This window comes from Branchiostoma lanceolatum, chromosome 12 (genome assembly GCF_035083965.1).
Source record: "Branchiostoma lanceolatum isolate klBraLanc5 chromosome 12, klBraLanc5.hap2, whole genome shotgun sequence".
In the NCBI taxonomy this organism is placed as follows: Eukaryota; Metazoa; Chordata; class Leptocardii; order Amphioxiformes; family Branchiostomatidae; genus Branchiostoma; species Branchiostoma lanceolatum.
The window spans coordinates 14,992,626-15,018,460 of NC_089733.1; the positions used below are offsets into that span (position 1 = coordinate 14,992,626).

Sequence of the window (25,835 nt, forward strand, 5' to 3'; positions counted from 1 at the left end):
TCCCAGGGTACCCTCCCGGGCTACATGTTCTAGACGGTTCTCTGGAGGAGACAAACAAGTCCAAAGTCTCTACTTGGCTGTATCAGTAACCATTGTACGTGTCCTATGCAAAGCAGTCAAGCCTTTGAAGTGTGTAAAAACAATGTCCACAGAGAGGTCAAGATGGCCATTCAAATGCCAATCAGTCTTTGCACTGAGAAATACCTGGAGGCCAACGTTACAATATAAAATTACAAGTCAAAAGGTGTGAGCGGTCTTTCAGTGTATGTAATATTACCAGTTGCTGTCGCGCCGCGTGCCTGTGAAGCTGATGTGTTACGCCGAAGGGCGGCTATGCCGGCCATACAATATGCGGTTGATGCAGAAGAGCTGGGCCCCTTTATACATCTTTTTTTGATGCAGAAGAGCTACAGGCGGTACAGTATGATTTACTGAAGTATATCTAAACGTCTTCAGTGACATCTTAGAAGCTTTCTGTTCCCCGGGGACACGTGGACGTAAGATATCTCTTTTTTACAGGCCCCTTCTTGGCGACCTTCCATTAAGACTGTGCGCACGCTTTTTGAGGACCCGAAAACATTTCAACTGACGGACTTGATCCTCGTGAGTTTACACCCGCAGGGTGAAATACGTCATATTCAGCAAAAAGTTCCAAAACGATCTGAAGCACATCTCGTCCACAAAAGGAGTGAAAATCTACCTTTTCTTTCCACCTTTATTTCAGTGTCATTAAAAAAGCGCACGATACAGTTAGGCGAAGCCTATATGATGACAATGCTATGCTTCAAAGAGTGAACCTGTCTGTTATAAGTTATAACGATATTTTTGGCGACGCCTCAGGGGCGGAGGCATTTATTACAGTATTACGATCGGTTAGTAAGAATTTTAGGAATTGCACAAATGCATTCCCTAGGGAATTGGTTTTAAGGTACGTAGCTGTCGGCTGTGTGATATATGTAAGGTAAAAGAGAGGCCTTTGTTGATTTGTATGAGAAAAGCACCATTTTGACAAACTTGCTACTTAAGGCAGAGAAACCGGCTATCATTATTTGATTTTCAAATATGCTTTTCTGTTTCTAACAAGAGAGAACAATATCTGAATTCCTCTTATACTGATAAGATTCAACTAGGAAGAAATCGAAATATTAAAGCTTGATTTTCAAATAAGCTATTTTTTGCCGCCTACAATTAAGGATTTTATGTTTGAACATGTTGCTGATACAGGTTCTTTTAAATGCTCTCTGAAGACTATAGCTAACACATAAAGGATAAAGGAAGGACGCAGAGACAAGGTTTCTTGAATATTGGGCATAGTAGATGTTTTGTGTGAGAGTTTTTATTCATTTGTGTCTCATTTGTTTTTATCCTGTTATCCTGTGCGTTTGTTTTGTTTTGCCTTTGTGGTGATCCTGAATTCATTATTTGTTCCTCAAGCGCACACTCCTTCCTTTCTCGTTGACTCCAGTGAACGCCATGTGCATTCCGAGGGTGTTTGCGGCGTAGCTCACCTGCGGACACAAAAAGAAACATCATTCACTGCCGCTCACCGAGGAACAAATTGGCCTCTCTTTTTATCTATTTATTTATCTATTTATCTATATTCATTCAAACTAGTAAACAAAGGTTGAGAGTCTGACATGTTGCTCAGTTATGAAGGAAAGCCTTTGCAATGACCCAACATATGAATTACATGTTACCCAGGTCAACAAAAACGGCAAAATTTAGTTACCTAGCCAGCATATTCGTCATTTCCGTCATTTGAAAGACTTCATGCGACACATGACATCCAAAAAGATGTTGCATATTTCGTCATCTTTAACGAGCAAAAATCGGTGTGTAAAGCTAATGAGAGCTTGGAATTTTGCAAAGAAAACTAGTAAAACTAAGGAAGTTTGTAGCAGAGCCGATGTAGATAAGTTCTAACGGCTGCCGGTAAATGTTTTCGTCAAACAAAATTCTGATAACGGAAAAAATCCAACAAGCTGGCTGTTGGTCGTGTGGGCTTACCTCTATGTTATATTATTTTTCACGCTGTCTCATAGGCGGTGAGCCACAGATTTTTGCCTTTTGTATACGGATCGTTTTTTCATCTCACCTCTTTATTCTAGCCAGTGAATTCTTTCTAAGGTTTCTAGGCTGGCCATGGCGTAGCCCACATGCAGGCCTGCACTGAGCACTTAACAAACCAAACGCCCGGGGAACAGGGTCCCCTGGGGCGTTCCTGGCCGTCCAGAGACGCCCGTAAATTACAGGCTTTCAACCGTAATACTACAGCGAACCCAAAAAATTCGTACAAACTCCGAACTAGCGAAAAATCAAAGAAAGTCCATATAACTAGCACTGAATAGTGTAAAACCAGCAGATTTAGAATGCAGCGGACCAAGCGCTGCTTCTTATAATATATACTACTCTTGGCAACGTTATTCTACGGTACCGTCCGCAACAAAGACAAAGAGATTTATACCCGGTACCCCACGATCACAAGAACCCACAACTGTTCTGCCGGGCGGAAATCACTGTTGACGAGTTATATACAAAAAATTAACAAAATATTCTAAGACGTCAAGTGTACAACAATGTACTAGTATTGAACTGTAACGTTAGCAGGACAAATTGTGTACAAAATATACACTTAAGCCAGTTGTCAACTTGTCTAAGTACCTCAATCACTATAGCTGACACATTACTATTTACGGAAACACAAACATAATCCAAACTAAGCCGAAGATGCATTGAAATCATTCATATTCAACAAAACTCGTCAACAAAGAGACAATTCAGAATTCTTGGCACTATCAAAATCGGTAAATGAAACACCGGGGGAGTGTACCGTGCTGTGGTCGGGCTCTTGTCGCGGCAGATGGGGCTTTCCGCCGCCCGGGCCTGTTGCATTTACGCGGCATGAGTTGGCCAACTCCTACCGCGTAAAAAAAGACTGGGTGCAATGGATAACCCTGGCAACAGAGAGTTTTGTATGCCACGAAGAATGCTTGGCCAAGTATTGCCCTGGCCCTATAAACAGGGAAATCCGAGGGGACTGGTAGAGACTAAAATTAAATCACTGACCCCTATAATCTTTGTATTTCTACATGGGTCATAGTTTTTATTTCGTAAAATCAGTGCGAAGTACAAATACATTTACAAGTTGTTTTCTATTATCAAGTGTAAGGGCTTAACAGGATGAGGAACACGTTTAACGTATGGAACGTTTTCAAGAACTTACCTTGAAAGGATTCCGGGTCTCCGTGACTCAACACAAGCCCGTAAGAGTTTCCCCGTCGTGTTAGAATATTCCCGGCGGCAAGCCTCGGTACGCGGCCCGCCGTCTGTCGCTGTGGCGCGCCCTTGCTCTAAAGCTGAGCTAACGGTATACTGCATGCAGCCTCGAAGGTTATGAAAAGCTGAGGGCGGGGATTGTGACGAGTTATAACATATCCTATCTTACCCGAACGGAGAGCCAAGTGTTGAACAATGGACCAAACGTCGTCACACTGAATTTTCACATGACATCCTAAAAAAGTGCTCGACTGGTCGACTTTCGTTGGCTCCTCCCTGCTGCTGTGTCTGTTGGTTCCAACCTTTCTGTGGGCGGTCAGTTCCGCCCTGCTAGCTGACAGCGGTTGGTTGAGCCTGGCGCCCTGCTGAGGACGGTTGGTTGCGCTATGCGGTGGGCGATCTTCAGAGAGTTACGCCCTGCATGGGAGGAGCTAATACGTATCCCATGTGGACGCCAGATGCCGTCAGCACGCAAGATCGATCCCTTGTTGCGCATTCAGAGTTGAAAGGCACCCTACCCCAGTTTTGCTCAGAGGGTTTGTAGTAAAAAATTTCCTTAGGGCTAGGGGCATGTTGGCATGCATATCCCGGAGCCGAGAAATTGGCCCGTGTAGAAATATATATAGGACTGCTATGTGTGTCTGTGCGTCTGTTTGAGTGTCCGTTATGTGACTGTGAGTATTTCCACATGCCCGTACATACTTTGGCCAGCATAACAAGGGGACCCGAGTTCGAGCCCGGCCTGCCCCCAGACATGTCTGGACATGCGCCCCGACGTTGTGCCCTTGGGAAAGGCACTTAACATGACTTTCCTCACTTCACTCAGGTGTAAATGAGTACCTAGCTCATCTAGCGTTAGGGACGTCCCTCGGATAGGACGTTAAATGGAGGTCCCGTGTTTGGGGAGAGCTACACCCCGCGCACGTAAAAGAACCCACCACACCTTTCGAAAAGGTGTAGGGGCATGCCCCGGTGTGCGATGGTCCAAACCTTACAGCCTGGTCTGGGTTGACATCGTGAAAAGGTGATAGTCACCTGTTATGTCAATCCTTCCACAAATGCGGTAAATTTGAATAAATAGATAAATGAATAAACAAATAACTCAAGACAGGCAAGAAGCCATGGATAAATAACGTTGAAATGATTAAGTATCACGATTTATGATTGATCATTCTACAGAATTTCTAATCAGTAAAACTTAGTGGCTTTTTAGCTTTGAAAAAAAAAAATGTGTCAGCAGTTGACCCTGATTTAGGACTCTGCTCTTCTCACAAAAATGTTGTCATATTCCTACCGCGTTATCTCTTCCGTTACCGTTTCTGCTCCTTTACCAGCGTTCTGCTGATATTTAGCTATGGCCTAACAGACAGGTAGCACATGTAGGCTTCAAGGCCGGAACAGCCAATTGGATGCCATGTTCTTTGTTCAGTCAAAGGGAAGATCGATGTTTTGACTGACGCTTTATAACGCGCCATTGGCAGTATTGTGGTGCATACAAGGAACATAAACTTAATGATATTATCATCTTCTAAAGTGCGAATATAAACTATCGACTTTCTGATTAAGTGATAGTACCGGAATGATTACTGAGCTTTATTCTAGTTATATTTCTGTCCACGGGAGGAGCCGGGAAAATCATTCATTCCTACTACCTACGCTTCAGAAACATTGTTTACATTCATTTCACGGTCGATTAACAATGGGAGGGAAAGTGATTCCCTGTCCCCACAGGGTGCGGGCCAGAGAATCTTGAAGCAGGGACAGTTTTGGATTCATTGTAAAAGCATTAGCTCCGTGAGCAGCTAGTAGACGTCTGAGACGCTCAGATGACGTCAGGAGATTTCTGCATCATTATCATCTCCATGAAAAATGGAGATATAGTTTTGAGCGTGTGTGTGTGTTTGTGTGTGTGTGTGTGTTTCTGGATGCTTGTAGTCAGTATATATATATATAACTCAAGAACATCTGGATGAATTGTAATGATATTTAGTATATGGGTAGGTGTTGGGAAAACAAAGGTCAGTTTTGGGCCCCCTGGTATGCTACCTTAGTACTGCAGCAGAAATTCCATTTTTGTATCTTTTGACCTGCATGAACATGCTTTGGTGTTTATTTATGGGTGGCAAATAGCTTGTGATGTAAGGAAGAAGTGCTGTAGGTTTGGGCCCCCTAGCAGATTGCTCTGAAACTGCAGGTGCGTTATTGTGAAAATTTTCTAAGGAGAATGACTGAACAAAGGAACGACGGATTTTCATGATATTTAGTATGCAGGTAGCTTAAACAAAGATGTACATAATGAAGTGCTAAATGGGACTTAATTTGCATAATTGATAATGAAAATCTATATTTACGATGTTTTCCATGATAGGACTCATGCATGTTGTGGCAGCGAAGTAATTCTAATTTGCATAAGTAATGGAGAAATTTCATAAACACACTCCACTCAACGGTAAGACTATTAAATATGCAATATATAACTGAGAAAAAGAGGGACATTAATCGATAAAAGTTATGCAAATGAATACCTAATTTGTATAATTAATGAGAAAATACTTTAATTCCATATTGGTAGATAACTGGAATTTCATACTTGTGGCATTTGGAAGTTATGTGAAGGTGAACAAAGTTGAAGATGAATCATGCAAATGAGGGCCTAATTTGCATAATTTATATTTCTATTGGTTGGGATAAGTGGACTACTGTCGGGAGCGTCTTCATATCGAGTATCTTTTTCTTCAGCGACAGCCCTTCTGTCCCTAAATGGTGTTTTTGTTCATACCAACAGTATAGGACTTATCGAGCAAGGCTGACTGTTGTTTGACTGTAGATAAACACTAATAGAAAAGACAAATTATTTAGACATGCGGCTGTGTTCTGAAGAATATTTTTAATTTTGGGGTGCCTATCAAGTGGCTTGATTTTGATTTTGCAAAAGATTAGTAGCACTGTTGATGACGTGATGGAAATGTCAAAACGTTTTTTACTTTTGTCGGCCAAGAAAGACGGATTAGTCTGAAATATTTCTGTCTCGAACTGCCAAATTCTGTCCAGGCACCACTGACAGAATAAGCTGGTAACTGAAGTCTCTGTTAAGGGAATGTTGTAAGACCCAGATGGGAATGGATCTTTCACTTCTCTTGCAAAAACACCTTGGCTCTGTAGCCGAGATTCAGGTTGCTTTATCCAATAGATTTAGGAAACTCTATATACGTATGTGCTGTGACACGTCCGAGGCTGTTGAAGTCGGACGCTTATGTTTAAGAAACCCTGCCTTTAGTGTGGACAGCTACGACCTTTCCTGCTCAATACAATTATTTTGTTATCGATGGGCTGTGAACTAGCGTTAAGTGTAGTTGTGTTTACTGCTGTGCATGGACGCTATATGCATCTCACAATGTCTGGTGATAAAGATTTGAACAGTTCTAATTCTCTTGGGTGTGTTGTGACAAGTTCGTTGGGAAAAAGGGAAAAAATATTCATAGGAATAAATTACGCTTTTGTGATACGCTGGTTACGAGTTTGTCTTCAACGATCAAATAGCCACGATTTACGAGAGACGAAGGAGAAACTAGGGATTGGGAGCAAAATTGAGAGATACATGCACCGTACGGTATATAAATTAGATTATAAATTAGATGGAAGAGGGAATGGGGTGTAGTGAGTATTGGATGAGTGATCATGAAGTGAAACAGGTGCTGAGAGAGGGTAGACGATAGCGTGTGGAAAGGTAAAGGGCTTCCCACCCATTTCCTAACCAGAACAGAGGGAAAGTTGACTTGGGATTTGATACTATTATAGTTATACTTAATAACTTCGATACACAAGAATCATCGATGATAAGCTCATTGCAGAAACAATTTCATCACTGAGGACATGACAGAGGGCCACCCCAGGGGACAAATTTATACACCAGGAATGATTAATATGCTACTTGACGCCAAGAGCCAGGCAAAATAGAATAATCACCGACGAAGCTAGTTCTCCTCGTAAGAGACAATGAATGTCCATAACATGGCACAAAATCATAACTAGGAGGGAGGAAATGATACTTAATTACGTGAATTGAAACGAAAAAAAGACCATCGGCGTCGTCTGACGAATCTGACATGTTGTTGTTGTCCGAGTCCGCCATGACAGTTTCGAGCATGGCGTGATTCAAAGTTCCCGGATGTATATACCCACTGAGGGTCCGCAGTGGGGATAATGATATTGATACCGTTTTCAACACACGCACCGCGCAAGTCGCAAAAGCGAAATTTTATGAAAAGTCGTCTGGTAATGTACTTATTGAAGCATCATCTATTGGAAAATAGCACCCCCTTCCCTACTTTAGGACTGCGCAGTCTAGTGGTTAGCAGCCCTGTCACTGAATCATGAAGCCATGAGTTCGAATCCCGGCTGTGTCACTCACCTCACATACACGCAACTTAAAGGGGTCGCAGTACCATAGGACAGGACGTCCGTTAAACCGTTGTCTACTGCACATCGTACTAAAATAGCTTATGTCAGCTTTGCCACGAGTTGAAAAAGTTGAAAAATAGTTCTTCATTGAGTTAAACTGATTAGAGATCACTTTCCACTTACCATCACAATGACAGGACCCCCCCCCCCACACACACACACACAATAGCTGAAAAAGAGAACACAATCAAAACCTCCAAACCACTTTAAACCACAAATAATTTATCTTAACAACCATGCGTCGCCTGGGTGATTTTTAAAGCACCATTACTTGTTCGCTTTTGTGGGCTTTATACGGTTTATATGCCAGACTGAAAGGCTGACTTTTCCCGTTGAATAGCCCCCCCCCCCCGGTGCTTCGAGCTTTCTTCGCACAAACGTGTTTTGTCGTCCACAGTTTGCCGCTGAATCAAGATAGTACCAATAGTAATGTATCAAACATTACTGTAGAACCGTAGTCTGTGTGGCATATGCATTGCGTGTGGGGCATCAGAAACTAGTATCATAAAGGACCTAAATTACTACATTTGTCGTCCTTTCACTGAAGCATTGGAGGGGGGCATTAGTCTGGTATCCAAACCTATTATAGCTCCCAAGTCTCTCCTGTCCTTAGGCTCCGCAAATAGAGAGGACAGAACAGAATAGGGAGCTAGATATAACAGGTTTGGATATCAGGCTAGGGGGCATAGGTGACACCATCAAGGTATGTCACGCCAATTTAGAAAATTTGTTGAATTTGCTGAGCTAGCTGTTTCGTCAATAGCAGAACCACACAACTAAGGTGAATATATTCATCCTTTGTGGGAGGGGGGCAGAGGTGACACAATCGCAGTACGAGGGGGGCATATGTCACCATCAAGATTCTTCAGGTAAATCTTGAAAATTTGCTGAGCTAGCCAAATTGTTATTAGCCCACCCACAAGAAGCAGGTAAGTGTGTACGTACTTTGTGCTTGGAATGTCGTAAAATACATACATATATATATTACAGTATATGTAAAAAATGAGACACTGAAAATATTCCCAACAAATCAGTGTCGTGTGTCATATTCTTCCATCTGTTCCCTTAAGTAAAGAAAGCAAGTGACCTCGGATTTGACACACCCTTGTCATTTTTAGTCTTCATGAGATAAATGAAATGTAGGAGATGTACTGCGCATTTTTGATAAAGGCTTTCTGCCCACTTTCACGGCTTTTGGGCAGACGAAGACGACGTGGCACTGAACCTAAATCTTTTATAACTTGTTTTAACAGTCCTAGTGCCTAATAACCCATTTTTACACATGGGTGGAATGAGGAAAGTCTTGTTAAGTTCTTCTCCCAAGGGCACAACATCGGTTTTTCGTCCAGGGGATTCGAACCCGGGACCGCTGGCTTCTGGGCTGAACACCCCGCTGTTACATTTTTACGCCGCACCACCCCACGATTTATTTTTCATTCATCTATTTAGTTTAGAGGTAACTTGTGATTCATACTTGAAGTCACGGAGGAACATAGCAATAAATCAGCAGTGTCACGAGGGGCGCACATACATGTAGCTACTCAGGAGCAAACAGTATGATTGATTAGTATGATATCTTTAGCATTACCTAAACTACGCATCCTCAAAATAAATCACTCAGTTTTTAATTACCACAGTAAGCCTAAAAGACAGGGCAGACATCTTATGAAATTGTCACTTTTAAGATGATCCCCAATGAATTTCAATTGTCCAATTTCGTAACAGTGACGCGGAATGACGATAGTTGACTAATACCGCGATTTTCTGCGTTTTAAAAGATTGAGTTAGAGTACGTGAATGAACGTGATAGCTTAGAAGAGTAATGTTATCTTGGAACCCACCTGCTTAAAATGGAAGTGTTGCAATCTGTGAATCCGTAATCTCGCCTTGGGCGTCTGAATCCACAAAGCCATTCTTTATTAATGTTGTTCTTAGTTCAATTCATGTCTGTAAGGTAAATTGGTACATACATTACCCAAACGCGACACAGTCTGTGATTCTAAAGATTTTCGTTTCAATTTCGCTTCAGCTTCGTCTTCTTTAAACTTTTCTTTCATAATTGTTTACATAATGAATTGGAATGCCATTTCAATGAATATAGCAGTTATGTATTTTGTCACATATAATTGTATGGTAGCTGTGTTGTTGAACTCGAATGACCTTTTAAGTAGTTCATTTTACGCACATCGTAAAGAACCGTACAAAAAATAAATGTCTCAGTTAACATGCATTTTGTCACACAATTGTATGGTAGCTGTGTTGATGAACCCGAATAACATTTTAAGCATTGCATCTTTCGCATGTCGTAAAGAACGCAGCACAAAAGCGGTGTGTGAATGATGTATATCTTATGTTGACTTTGCGAAATGCATTTTTGTATTTGAAAGCGGTAATGCATGACATTTCTAAACTGTAGGGCTTACTTAATACTTTCTGTTTCGTTTGTTTAGAGACTCCGTTCATATTTTCAAAAGTCTGGACAAAAGATACAGAAACCACAACAACAAATATGTGGAAATACAAACAGACACACACACACACACATGTACACACACACACACACACACACACACACATGTACACACACACACACACACATACACACACACACATGTACACACACACACATACATGTACACACACACGCACACACACACACACATGTATACACACACACACATGTACACACACACACACACACACACACACACACACACACACACACACACACACACACACGAAACAATACCCCCATTTATTTCACGAATATAAAAAGAGGAGGGATTCTTGCACGATCCAGTGTCTTCACAACATTTCCTAGTCCAAGAAAGAAAAGTTTCAAGTCTTACAAATGGCTCGACAAACATTTTGTCCTTTCCTCTCCTTAGACACGTTAAGCTTACCAGATAAAGCATTGGTTTATATGAGGACAAGAACTACCTCACGCAAAACATTCTTTGAAAATGACGTCGATTCATGATTTGTTGCGGGATTTATGGTGAAAGAGAAACGAGGTCCATGTGTAAAGGATCGTCACCGGGTGACACGCACAACTATAAATCATGTTTTTGTACTTCGCTGTCGGAAGGAATTCTCGGTTTCACGGGCGAGTAGGAGACATTGTGCCTCTCGTTTGCAATGTATCTTTCGCCACCAGAACGTAAAGAACTGTCACAGAAAGACGAATGGTAGGGAAGCGCATCTGAAGAAGCTTTTATTGAGGAAATGATGTATAGGAAGCGGTATTTCTAGAATCAATTGTGCATGTGCTATCGCACATATGTAAGGGAAATGCCGCCTACGAAGCTTAGGTGATGGCGTGAAGCTCAACGCAAAAGTATACAAAAGCATAAAGACTATGTACTTACCAGACATGCAGTGTCAAGAACTTTGACCTTATATATCTGCATTTTTTTATTAACAGGACATGTTGACATGACATGTAACAGTACATGGATTTTCGTAAGGACTTCTTTAACTACAAATCACACAAGTAAGATACAAATGAGTCCGAACCTACGCACAAAGTACATGTATATGACTGTCAACATGTGGAGTTCAAATACCGCCTACAGCTATAGTTTCTGACATCTAGACATTCTATAGCTATTTGCTCGCTATGAATGATACATGTGCTTCTTTACCTAAAATACTAGGTTTCCCTATGAGATTCAGCGCATCGAATTCTTTTGACCAAACGGAAATGGCAGTGGATAGATAGTACCGTTTATCGTTGTTGTTCAATCCAGGACGTAGTGAAGGCCATTTTCAATTGATTGAAATTTGGACAGAATAGCACAAAAAGTATCCAACACAAACCGGGTTTGACACTATGATGTATGAACAAATTTCTTTGAATTGCGGAAGTCCGCGTGAGCGGGATTTATCCATTCATGTAAAACTGTCAATCTTAGACGCCTACTCGACTGCAACTGGTTAGACTTAATTGAATCAATGTGTACTTTTTTTGGAGATGAAGTAGGCTGGCAGGCTATACGTGACGTACTAAACGTACACACAGTAATGTACGATCTAACCGTATCCCTAGGGCATAAGGCTCTAATCTCCAAGCAGATGTAAGTATCCCGTTTGTTTTAGTATTTTATTCTAGTAATATATTTTTCAACGGTTCCTTTCTAAAAAATACAATACTAGAGAGGTACTAAATGTTACCAAAAAAGGCGTAAATTACCGAGAATGAGATGCATCCTTACATCTGCTTAGAGATTAATAAGGCTCGACTTAAAGAGAAAGGAAGTTCATTTTGTGTCGGAAGTGACACATATGCATGCTGCATTTGCTGGCTTAAGTTGGCTCAACAAGTTTAGTACAGCAAAATGACTTGAGGTTGGAGTATTCTGATTATGTTAGAGTACCCAACCCGCTGACTAGTTCTAACTGTCTCATTTCACATGGGAACCTACATGTAGCTTATCAGTAGTGCAATGACCTTGAAATCTTCCTGTTTTTTTTTTTTTCTATACCTCTCGTTTCCATTTTGGTTCCCTCTCACTTTTCTGCCTCGAAAACCCTTCATACTCGATATACAGAAACACAACTACCATTACGCAGACATAGTCCCAAGCAAACTTTCGTCTTCAAAGGAAAAAAGGAAGAAGAAAAAACCCGTTCACACACAAAAAACGAATTTTTCTAAACCTTTCGTTTCCATTTTTGATTAGTTCACTCTTACATTTCTGCCTTTAAAACCCTTCATACTCGATATACAAAACCACAACTGCCATTACGCAGACTCGCACAGTCCCTAGCAAACTTTCGTCTTCAAAAGTAAAAGGAAGAGAAGAAGAAAGACACCGTCCACAAACACTAAGAAAAATAATTTCTCTAAACCTCTCGTTTCCATTTTGGTTCCCTCTTACTTTTCTGGCTCGAAAACCCTTCATACAGAAACGCAACTACCATTACGCAGACAGCCCAAGCAAACTTTCGTCTTCAAAAGTAAAAGGAAGAAGAAAGTACACCATGTCCATTTATCATCAGTACTCGAACGGTGCCCGCCGCCAGCGTCACTCGCGGCTTGTAACCATTAAGACACTGCTTCCGACGCCACTCTCAGCCTCAACGTGTGATTTATCGTCCATCCCATGTCGTTAACCTCGCATGCTTCCTTTCAGGCCGTGACGATATAGCTCCGCGCATCATTTTCCATTAGGACTGATGCTAATGGTACTAGTACACTCATACACCACGCTTGCGTTTTACAAGTCGAACAAAGATAGATGACGGTAGCTTGCAAAGTTCTTCCATGTTGGCACTATTGAAGAAATCGGCCAGATTCCTTGACAAAGACGGGAGCTTTGCAGTGTAAAATTTGGGTAAGTTTCATCTTTAAAAAAATTACAAGGCAATGCAAACCTGCTTCAGAAAAATAGACAACCATTTTCCTATTAGTATGTTAAGATAGTCTCGCTTCTCAGACAGTCGGGCGCTGCTTTACTTATGCGCATATTAAGCCCCCCTCTCACTGGACCCGCGGCACGCTGGCGGCGTCGCTGCGTCCGATCGAATTGACAAAGCACTCAACGAATTTCATCGTCAAAAAACGAATCTTTTTAAGCCTCGTGTGTTTTGTTGTCTTTTTGGTCATACTTGTACGTTTTGAATGATATTCCAATTATAACGTAAAGGGTAACACAAATCCAGTTCAGGACGCAGTGACGCCGCCAGCGTGCCGCGGGTCCACTGAGAGGGGGCTGTTACCCCCTCAAAGAACAGTGCAAGTAGCCTGAATACCATCCTTTGAACTAACCGCTGGCTAAGCAAGAGAGAAGATTGAGCCATCAGTTACTACGGAGGATGGTACTAATGCTTAACTTCAAGCGGCTGACAGTGAGAGCATTTATTCAAGGTTATGTATCGAGTGACTAGTGCGGTTTGAATATGAGGCCTCCAAAGCTGGTTGTCTGATCTCCCATCACAGAGGGAGACGGAATAACGGTACTTCAGTCTAAAGCAGCCCTACAGGATCGCGTGGTGGTTGTTTAAAGCATTCTAACTCAGCACGTCACCGGAACGTAATGCGTATACGGCAATTCGCCTGCTATTTAAACCTACTGTAACTGCCGAGTCTCTTTCGTCCTCTTTGGTCAACGTTGCATCAAAGTAACAGCCGTTGCATAAGATATGTCTTTGCACACAACTAAATGAACCTATCTACGAAATATCAACCTTAAACGCTTACGTTCTGTCAACGTGCTTACTAACTCTAGAATCATCCAAGCGGAAGTGACGTCACGTCTGGCGGCACTATTGCACAGCCGTTAGTTTTAAAGCAGCATACCGTTTCACCTGTTGTGAGAATAGCGCAACAGAGTTCCGAACATGGGCTGCTCGGTCGGGATATGCAGGGAACACAAAGTGAGAGAAACGAGGACGGGTTTGACGTGTGAATACTGCAACACGTACTGCGGAAACGACTCGGGATCGTACCTGGACTGTCTGGCGAACAACCACGATAGACAAGTTTGGGGCTGGCCGAGGCGCGCGCGCACACGCCCGTCCAAGCAGCAGCGGGACAGACTCATCTCCGACCTGACGCGTACCACCAACTTCCGCGAATCCGAAATCAAACACCTCTACAAACTCTTCCAGAAGGACTGCCCGAACGGTCTGCTAAAGGAGCAGCAGTTTGTCAGGTTTTACGTGGACTTCTTCCGCACCGGGTGTCGAGAGAAGAAGGCGGCTCTGGCCAGGAGGATTTTCCGCGCCTTCGATCACGACGCGACGGGTACGGTAGACTTTAGAGAGTACGTCTGCGGCATGAGCGCGCTCTTACGGGGATCCAAGGTGGAGAAACTCAAGTGGGCATTCAGAATGTACGATCTGGACGGGAACGGCGAGGTCACGAAGAGAGAGCTGCTCAACGTTTTGATGGTAAGTTTGCGCAATTGCTGTATCTTTACATCATTAGACTTGGGACAGGACATCTGGGTTGGGGCTGCACCCGTCTTTCGGAAGGGATGTGAAATGGAGGTCCCGTGTTCGATGAGGTGCCTCGTTAAAGGGAAGAGCTAGCAGCCCCTCCCTATACAATATACCCTGATACTGAAACAGCAAGGAAAAACTGCTGACACATATGCCACTAGGCACTACAAGGTGAACAAGTATCAACAACCGAAGACTTGATTTCAATGAAACGCTGTTAGTATTTTATCTATAGACAAAATATGTATTGGGGATGTCGGGATGAACCATGTACCAACCGACCGACCAACCAACCGACCGACCGATCGATTAGAAAAATAACGCAAACGCCTGTTACCATGTACAATGTGTATTACTTATCTTTTACAATAACACTGATACAACATTTGAAACTACCAACTCTGACCTGTATTTCCTGCAAGTCTGATCTTATAGGTCATCTCCCCACTCATTGACTTCCTGCCACACTACCGACAGTTGGACTTGGGCCAGCGGGAACAAACTCGAACACACACCAAGACAAAAAAAAAAGAAGAAAAAAAGAAAACGTAGACTGCGTAAATGTCTGTGGTGTGTTTGTTTTCAATCATATTTTCAATGCCAGATGGCGCCAGCGATGTTATTCCTAAGTTAATAACCATCTCTGTTAATCCACAAACATCATTATACAGTCTCTACTTAAGTCCGATTTATTTCACCACAACTCACATTCAAAGTACATCTGGTACTGTTTTTGTGTTAAAGCCGACACATTACTCTTCTTTTGGTTGTTGTGTGTTTACATATCCCCTATGTTGGGTTTTGTATAATCTGTATTGATCAATTAGTGCCTGAGTTAACTACTTAAACAAATAGAAAATAGTAGAGGCACCCGTGAAGCCTAGAGATTCGTTCATTTGTTCGTAAGTTCAGACCCTTGTAACGCCTAGTGGCAGAGTACATCTTTATTCTTTATCCAAAATTGCAACAAGACAATACATAGTGGAGCGCCAGGCAGCCAAGCTGATGTTGCGGACCACTTAATATTACAATTACATTGAAGTACAACAATAAAATACTAGAGACAATTCAGTATACAATTCAAAGTAATGAATTCAAGTGCACATTTTAAAGGTGTCTCAGCTGGAAGCAAATCTTTTCGTTGTTTCAATATACGTATGTAGTGCCCCAGACAGCTGTTTATCTCAAAGTTGTGGGCTACTGACCCCTGGAGTAAAAGAGTTGTAGTGGGGCTTTGCTGTACAAGACGTTCGACAGTGGAAGAGAGGGTGTTCCGCGCGTCAGTATATAGGGGGCAGTGCAGCAAGTAGTGCTGCGGGGTATATCTTTACAGGGATGGGTCCCTAGCCCTTCCCCTTTAACGTGCTCGAGGTACCTCTTTCAACACGGGACCTCCATTTTACGTCCCTTCATACTTCATGAAACGTAGCGTGCTCAGTATATAATAACTTCTTTCGCAAAAACGCGTTCAGAAAATGTAGTTCAAAAATCGCACACCTTTTGACTGCACATTTACCGATGGTCACAGATATCAGAGCAAATAAGAACCAGGACAAAAGATACACAAACCAGAAGTTCGGTTTCAGTACCAAGGTCAGTCACCAGGATGCCCAAAATCGACCTTGACCCGTCTCGACAACACAGACAGATCTTTATTGACACAACAAAAGTACAGCGACTCTCGTAAGGTCTACTTAATCTATATATACATACATACATACATACATACCAACAAACAAAGTTCATACTAATGAGTTTGTTTACATACAATCATATGGAATAGGGCAACATATTGAAATTTAGCGTGTCGTATACTTATACATTACTTGTTCTTATGTCCAAACATTCTTTGATGTATATACCTATTTGAACACAGTAAGGATTGTCTCCTCTCAGTATGTAATCAAATCTATCAACAGAATGGAGCGTATTGAATTGACTTGAACAAGTGGAAATAAAGGTCACATACGCGCATACGCGCATATCACATATAATTACAATCCATCCAAATGTTCTAAGGGTGTTACTCCGGATACACGTGCACACGCTCAGACAGAGCAAAAACTAGTATACCTCAATCTTAAAAGGTAAAATAAGAGAACAAACTCGTTGACGTCACCGTGAAACTGAAAGTACATGATAACAGAGGAGGATTTAAGTAAGAAAGGGAAGGTTTTGTCCCGAACACCGTTCAATTACAGCTGGAAGGCGCGGGGAAATATCGTTGCGGTAGTTTAAACCGGCAGCTCTAAAAACGGTTTACAGTGGGTTATGAAAGAGCGATTTCTTCAAAGTTACCAGCTTGTGGGGTGAAGATAACGCCTCGGAAGGGCAATATTTCAGCCTCGGCTCATACAGATGTCATGGAAGGTTCCATATGTATGCCCCACATGTGGTCCCTAGGCTTGCAGCTATGGCCGTACCGATTTGGTTATATGGATGACATCCTCTGGGCACTGCAAAATAACGTGAGCGTCCGAAAAAAAAGATAATAGTTGGGCCGAAAAGAAGTTGCCTTCGTTACAAAATCTAATTGGTCAGGAAGGTTTTACAAATGACTGAATGTATGGAACAACATAGTGTACCAAGCAATACATTCTCCATTTTTCTTCTTCTATATTTCTTGGAGAGACTTTGAAAACCTTAGCTCATGGCTGAAAATACATGTTGTGCAAGGAGTAAGTTAATGAAAAAATCAGTACGTTTTACAATAGGATGACATTGGTACCTGCTTTCCTATATTTTTTATTAACTCATCTTACAGCTTCTTTTATTCACAGTATGGTCGCAACCCTTTTATTGGAAACGGACGAAAATTGATGCGCGCGCGGATGTCATCCATATAATCGAGCCAGTGTGGCCCCAAGAAAAAATCGTTTCTTTAAGAGCCGTAAAAGTGTAAGCATTTTGATCTTTCGTATCGTCTTAATATATCCAATGGAACAAAAACCCAACTCACCGTTCCGTCAGTATTAGTTACACGATATAAAACGAAACGACAAGATTAGTAAGCGTTTTACAAATGGGCATTGTAGACGACTTACAGAATAGAAATAGCATCTGTCAAAGAAGATGGCTTCTGTTGCCGTGAGATAGCCCCATCTTGTCGGGAAGAATCATTTTGAAAAGCGAGACAGACGCCGACGTGATGGCCTTAAACAGACTCTGATGACTTGAAACTGCGTTGGAACAGTTTCCGTTCCTCTATATTCGTCGCTAGTGATTATGAAATGCGCAACACAACAAGGTTTGTTACCTACACCAAGAGGGTTATGTTTTCGGAGTAGGTTTTGGCCTCTTAGCGGCAGGGCCAATTTAGCTTGAGACTTTGAAAGAGGATAAGTGAGCAAGGGGTTGACGGTTTGTCATGATTTCTGGTATATAACGGACATAAAAAGAGATGGCAATATTTCCCATACAGCCAGTCCGCATTTTTATAAACGAAACAAAACTAATTAATTCATTGTTCGTGGTTAAAACCTGCTGTTCGACAAATCTTGCTCAGAGTCACTCACGAAAAGTACATATAACGGATGCTACTTGAAACGTCTGACCGTTTCCAAAATCATATCAAGTTGCTTGAGTAACTGTTATTTGGCAAAATTAAATCACATATAAACAGTCTTCAAATGTACGTTTAAGGACAACATAGCCTAACTACACACATGCAAACTGTCAGAAAGAAGAATGCTAAGGCCACTATCGTTGAGCACCACAAGCATGTACGAATCCTTCAGGGGAAAGTGTTTCAGCACTAAGGACGGAGATAAGTTACCGTAATTTTCCACTGGCGTCTCTCGCTGCATTAGAAGACTCACGCTCGCTATCAGTAATAACGCGCTAAAAGAAAAAGCAACAACTTACGAACGCTGCAAAAAGGATGCCTGGGGCTATCTTTTGATCATTATTTTGAATAAACTGTCATCCGCAACATGGCATAGTCATGCCTTTAAGTAACAAAGTTATCAACCAAGGATTGATGTGTTAAAAAATTCGTAGTAGAATGGAACTCGCTGTCATCAATTACTGTAGGAACATCCTCACTAAATAGATTTAAAGAACGGTTGTAGTCAGCTGTGCAAAGAATAGATGTGACAGGCCGTTCAGTGTGTAATACAACCAGCTGCTGCCGCGCCGCGTGCCTGCGAAGCTGGTGTTTTACGCCGAATGGCGGTTATACCGGCTATATATAGATACAGACGGCACGCTAACTTTATTGAGGCCACGATGACTTGATTATATGGGTGACATCCTCGCGCGCATCAGTTTTTGGCTTTTTCCCCACCAAAAAGATTTCGACCATACTTTAAATCCTACAAAAAGCAACGAAATGAGCAAAAAACATGCCGTACATGAAAAAAATATATCGGATATGATAAAGGAAGACGGATTCCCTATCCCAAAAAAGTACTGATTTTATGTTTGTGAGAAACATACGCAAGCCCTTGAACCAGGCACATCCTTATCATTCTTTTGAGCATTGACGTCATTCCAGCACAGCGGACCGAGCTGATGACACACTTACGGGCGGAGGTGTCAGACCTCTAGGGCCGCCTACGATTCTGCTATCTGCCGATGACTGATAGCCTGAGTGGCATACTAAGTTTACCGGGGTTAGGGGAGAGTATGAGATCCCTGTAAAGTGTAAACTAACTAGGATGACGCTCAGGCTACTGAGTCCTATGGCTAATATTCAGCAATGCCCTGAAAGTCAATGCATGTTGCCGTCATGTTTAGTTTGTTTGACTGGTTTGCACGCAAGTCAATGGCAACAGCAGAAGTATGTGTGTGTGTGCGTGTGCGCGTGTGCGTGTGTGTGTGTGTGTGTGTGTTAGTGTTACTGTAATTAGTGTGTGTGTGTATGTGTGTGTATGTGTGTGCATGTGTGTCACGGTGTGTGTGTGCATACGTGTATACGTGTATGGGTGTGTATAGCATGACATCAATCCCCTCTCAGAGTCCGTACGCAGAATAGATCATGTCTACGGGAGCTAGAAGGGCTCGACAACAGGCTACGTGACGTCGGTGACGCGAAGCCCGTACTTGTTTTGGGAATTTGAACCCCATATGGTACTTGCTGACCAACAACGCACAAACGCACAAAATGATCGACAGTGGGGCGCAGTGCGATATGGAAAGCTCTATCCGGGAAACTATTACCGTTATCTATTTTGAAAATTCGGACGTGAGCACTTCAACCTTGTCGGGGTCGTTAAGCCTAATGGGCAACACTCCGGCGTTTCGACGACAAGACGGCTACAGGAAGAGACAACGATTTATGTTTAAAGCTAAAACCAAGCGGCGCTCACAGTCATTTTTTAAAACTCTCGAATGAGGTAGAGAAGTACTCAACGTCGTCTTTTTGACATCTGGCGGCTTGACTGAGGGAGAATTTGCGTCGGTTAAGTCCTTAGGTGTGTTCAGGAGAACAACTTGCTCATCTCGCTTGCTCGTAGGTGCCACGGCGAAGATTGCAACTTTTTATTTCTTAAAATCTTAATTTTGTTGCAACGCGTCTGAATGAAGAATGTTGTGACTTACAAAAGTGTTATAGACTGTACCTGGTAGAATAACGCTGAATAGGATTTTTTTTTGCATTTGCATGTTCTCTCGGAGGAAATCCTCATATTCATTTCCAAAACCTGTACAGCTCAAGAGGCTTTCTAGAGTGTCTAGCTGGATAAAATGAAGAAAAAAAGGAAATGTACATAATCACATAAATCTTAAAGGCACTCATGTATTTCTGTACCTTCAATTTCTAACTTGTACTACAAGAAAAGTACAAATGATAAATGTAAACAAACAAACAACGAGAGTTTGAAGATCTCATTACTCCGTGAAATAGTGTCTTGTGTTTCTTGTAAATTGTAAATGAATAATGCAAAAAAAAAAGGTTTCGATCAACATTCTTTGGGTCCATTCCTAACAATCTACAGGCATAAGGAAAACATATAGCGAAAATAGACCAAACAACACCTCCCCGCGAATTAGTACCCTCTTCTATTGACCCCATGACCTGGACTGTCATGTCTAATCAACGACTTGTTTGTATGTTTCTGCCTCAGCTGATGAATGAACTGCGGAACCCTGGAGCACCAGAGGAGGAGACCCGCCAAATGGAGGCTCAGCAGGAAGAGCTGATCTCGGGGATCTTCAACTCGCTGGACATCGACCACGACGGGAAACTGCAGCTCAAGGAGTTCGTCGAGGGAGTCCGCAGTAACCCCGAACTCTTCAAAATTCTATAGGTGTTTGAATAGCAAGGTTCTTTTATTCACAACCAAGTATTTACAAGAGCCGCGGTTTGGATGACTGTCTGTCATCTTCATCAGGGCAATACTGACTGGTTCACAGTGCACTGTTCAAAGCTAGGTGTTACTGCTAACGATGTAGTTCCAAACGTAAAGTATTGTTACATTAATAGATACTGTTGCATTAATAGATACTAGTATATAGCAACAATGGTGAGATGAAGCGGTTCCAAATGTATTGCCGTATTGTTACATACATATATATGAAGATGACAGACAGCCATCGAAACGTCGGCTCTTATAGATACTTGGTTGTGAATAAAAGAACCTTGCTATTCAGTCCTTCACCAACCTGATGAAATTATTCACGGATATATAGGTGTTTGTTGGCAATCACGTGACGATGACGTAAGCATTGTCCGGAAGGTTGGGTGGTGAAAGCTGGAAGTTGCCAGGAAAATTTGAATGTTTTATGGTTACGTAATTATGACATACATACATATTATACACCTGTAAATATAACGTTACAGGTATGATCCAACCAACCAACCAGCCAACCAACCAGCCAACCAACCAACCAACCAACCAACCAACCAACCAATCAACGTCACGTGCACCCTAAATACCTTCCCATTGACTCGAATTTCATGACATCACTTTTCAGCTAAATGGCGGACGATTTACCGGATCGAAATCATGTCATGTTTGAAAGTCGTCTTTGTTAGGGCTAAGGCGAAAAATATGCACTCAAGTCTCAGATTATTCTTTAAAACGAGAAGTATGGTGTTCAGTTGTCTTTGAAGACAGGACATGATTTGAACCGTTTCATGGATTGGGGATAGTAGTAATGTCTTCTTACGTTTGTCAGTCAAAAGATAAAGCATATATTGTTACAATGAACAAACGGTCATACAGAAATGTTCCTACCGAATCCATTACTCGCCTCAATGTCTATTCCCGAGAGTGCAGATAATTCTTAAGGCACTCTAAGTTTACTACCGTTTCATGATTGTTGTTATCTGACCACCATATGCAGATTACAAGAGACAGGCAGTGTGATTTGGGCATGTATGTGATCAAGGAGCTATGGTGTGGTCCATGATGACACGATATCATCTGAGAAAATTGTCTTTTGAATTGTTGACATACAAAGCTATCAAATTCTCGGAAATAAAGCCACTAATCTTGAAGTGTTTTGTATACATAATTTTTATTCGATGAAACTGGTGTACAATGTTGTTGTAGTATGCTATGATACTGAATTCGCCACGACGGGCAAACATTTCCTAGAGATTATAAAGTTCAAGATCGACAAGAGTGAAGAAACTAATATTGTCGCCAAAATGTCACCTTTAACCTTAGAAGTTTATCATAAACATACAAGTCCATATCATCCGATCATTTAGATATATATATATATATATCACTTAAACAAAAATTCATATAATGGTGCCTTTGGCTAGGAATGTTGGCGTTAGCATAACTTTATCATTGATAATCATCAGTTATTACCTATATTAATAACTAAACCTATATTAATAACTCAATATATATACAGTACAGGGTCCCCGGGCGGCCTTTGGCATTGAACTAATGTCACGCAGAGTGGCGGCCTGACATATATTCAGTTGTTCAGATCAACTGATTTGGTCTCGTTTTAAAGATGATAAATAAATAAGTGATCCATCAGAATATTTTACGCTATTTCATTTCAGTTTACGTAGAAATATGTTTAAGTTTGTGTTCATTTTCAAACGTTTCTTCGTTCAGTCCTACGGCTCCAAAATCAAAGCTAGCCTCTAGCAGACTCCACAGGACGCTGGAAAATAGGTCGCAAACTGTAACTCCTTTAGCGGACTAACTCCTCAAGCATAATCCGTCTACTTGGCCAATTTCTACTATTTTTCCAGCGATTCGTGGAGCCTGGTAGAGACTAAAGTAAAGCCACCATCGAACTTTGTAACTCTATAAAAGTTACTAAGTCAATGGATACTTGAAGCAAGCTCCCCAACAATTACTACGTCATTAGGCAGTGGTTTTGGGATAAAGACAACGTTTGGCTGACTTTCTGTCCCAGTGTCCTCAATAAGTGCACCATCTTCTGGCCCACATATCTGATTAACCGAATGATCGTAATATTCGGCCGAAAATGTTCCGGTTGACAAGTTGTCATCCATCTGTCCCCAAAGCGTCGACATTTCCGCTATCTTGGCTTGGACTTTCCGCCTTCCGTCGACAACATCCGACCTTTGTTCTTCGGTTCGGTCTTCAAGGACACGAAGGAGTTGGTCCTGTCGAGCCAAGATGGCGGCGATCCAAATTTGAGTTTCCGCCCGAATCTCGTCTGCAATCTTGAGCTTGTTTTTCTGCAGAACTCGCAGAGAAGCGTCGATGTTTTTCTGACGGTCGTGTAGACCAAGAATGCCGTCCAAACACTTTTCGACGACCGGTCGGGCTTGGGAACGAACTTCGTCAGGAATGGGGGGAGGGTGTTGATATGGGGTGATCTTGTGACCGCTGTGATTGCGACTGCGAACTCGTTCGCTTGTCACAGGCACCCTGCACCGCTGGCAAAACAGATCGCCATTCTCGGGTTCGATTCCCGGATGTTTGTTGTTCTCACCAGGCTCGAGTCTGGTAAGTAGGTCCTCGGCGGGGATGTGCTCGGGTAGACCTCGGATTCCTTCGGGGGGAACGTGGACCGTCTTCCCGCAGACGGGGCAAGGGAAGTCCGCTCTCTCGGCCTCGTGGTTGATCAGGCACCGCCAGCAGAAGCTGTGACAGCACGGCAGAACTTTCGCGTCGGGAAACTCCTCGAAACAAATGCTGCAGGACAGAGTGACGTGTGTGCGGTGTCCTCTCGGAGAGACCGCCATTTTGGACTGTACCTAGATCGATCCCTCTTCCGTGTTTGTGAGGTCATGGGATCCAGGAGGGGAGTTTCGTTACACGCAGGACATTGTTTTCGTGTCAAAGGGCATTCTCTTCTTTCCACGCCTAGGGCAGAATGGCAACATGGTATTGATGAATCCAAAAGGGAGACACTCCTTCACTCAAATGAAAAAGTTTTCCGACAACCGCATTGGATCTCCATTGAATAAAACACAGCCACGTACGCAATGCCCCCCTCCCAAGCAGAGATTTTAATGTACTTTCCATGGCAAAATTGGACACCGCCTACTCCACGCCCACTACTTACTGTACAAATCCTACAGACTCGGCTTGAAACCCGCATTGGATTTCCATTGAATGAAAACACAGCCACTTACGCAATGCACCTCCCCCCCAAAGTAGAGGTTTTAATGAATGAATGAATGCATGAAGGCCTTTCTTGTACATTCGTGTACTTTCCAGGGCAAGATTTGACACGGCCCACTCCACGCCCACTACTGTTTACATTTTACAAATTCTCCAAACTCGGATTGAAGAAACCTGAGCCTGCATGGAAAGCAAATGTGACATACGTATTTATTTCAGCTGAGCTTTATACATTTTATATTGAGTTTATCTTGATCTTTGTTGGTTGACTTTGTGCCGGATTCGTCCAGCCTTGTTTGAAGCCTTCGACAGGAAGGTAACGAATATAACATGGGTTAGGTTTTGTTGATTTTGTGTTTTTTCACGGTATTGTAATCGAGTATGCTGGTATTGTAATCTGTTAAGCTAACTTCTTCATCCGATCTACAGCACTATGCGTTCAGCTGCGTTTGAGCTCATGAAAGGACGGATAGATAAAGCAGTCATCCTCCATTGAGGTGAAGCATGATGCTTTTTCAAGTACATTGTAGCTAGTGGCAGTGCAATCCGGCTTTGCAACGGCTCGCGTTTTTGACCAAGCACACCGGGTCACCCTTACTCTTCTCAATAAGTGTGATGGGTTCTACTACGTAGGTTGTAAGATACTTCCCAGGGGAAATAGGACGCTTAAAACTACAGAATGCTCTTTTAACTGCAGGTGCAGTTTGGCGAGCACTCGAGTTTGAAAATTAAAATTTTTAACATACGACACTGTAAATTGTGACCCCTTTAATAGGGATAGTTTCATTTTCGCGGTCACTCAACTGCGGATTCATGACACCGCGAATATACGTCTTCCTTGTATGACTTCTGTACTACAGAATTGTTTCAACCTCAATTTTCCTCCTACCACGGAATAAAACCACCGCGAATGTCACTGAGCCGATGAATGATAAGATAGATATAGAATTCTCCTCCCCAAAAGAAATGATGTAAATTTCGGTGTATAGATAAACCTTTTAGTTTGACGGGCAAATTGTATTGATTATCAAAAAAGATAAAAGAACCATAAAAGCAACCCAACACAAATTGAAGCATACAGATTTTTAATTAAAAAGACACCAAGAACATTGTAGGCGTGAAACAGGTTAAACGCTTTTTCCTTCATTACAGCTCATTGTACAGTGAATAAAGCAAATGACTAGGACTATTGACAGCCTGCTTTACGAGTAGATGTGCGATCGACATGGCAAATATATCAAGTTTACACCTGCAACGCCAACGATTGATACGTAAATAGTGCACTTGTCTCCAAAGCTAGTCAATGTTTCACACGCAAGTTCTGGATTTTGTTTCAATCCGTCACCATTCAATCGATCTCCCAACATACCTGTGGCTATGATTCTACATTCCAAGCAGACAGCAGATATGAAACCATGTACTATGGACTCCAAAATACATCTCGTACAACAAATACAATTTGTTCGGTGGTCGTTCGGTGTAATACAACCAGCTGCTGCCGCGCCGCGTGTCTGCGAAGATGGTGTGTTATACCGAAGGCCAATGGCGGTTATACCGGCTATATAGATACAGATATAAGAGCATGTTAGACATGAATCTGAGATATTTCCTGTCTAATAGATATAGGACTCATCAAGTATTAGT

General features: G+C 42.2%; 2 protein-coding genes across 2 annotated transcripts; one reads left to right on the plus strand and one right to left on the minus strand.

Moving 5' to 3' along the window:
- Window positions 1-14,010: 14,010 nt before the first annotated feature.
- Window positions 14,011-22,252, plus strand: LOC136446253 (neurocalcin homolog). The gene is made up of 2 exons (XM_066444591.1): window positions 14,011-14,631; window positions 20,748-22,252. Exons 1-2 carry the CDS (start codon window positions 14,080-14,082, stop codon window positions 20,928-20,930), a joined length of 735 nt encoding a protein of 244 aa, XP_066300688.1. The 5' UTR covers window positions 14,011-14,079; the 3' UTR covers window positions 20,931-22,252.
- Window positions 22,253-22,915: 663 nt separating this feature from the next.
- On the minus strand, window positions 22,916-23,809 carry LOC136445780 (tripartite motif-containing protein 2-like). The gene has a single exon (XM_066443919.1). The coding sequence runs from the start codon at window positions 23,807-23,809 to the stop codon at window positions 22,916-22,918; it is 894 nt and encodes a 297-aa protein (XP_066300016.1).
- Window positions 23,810-25,835: the final 2,026 nt, after the last annotated feature.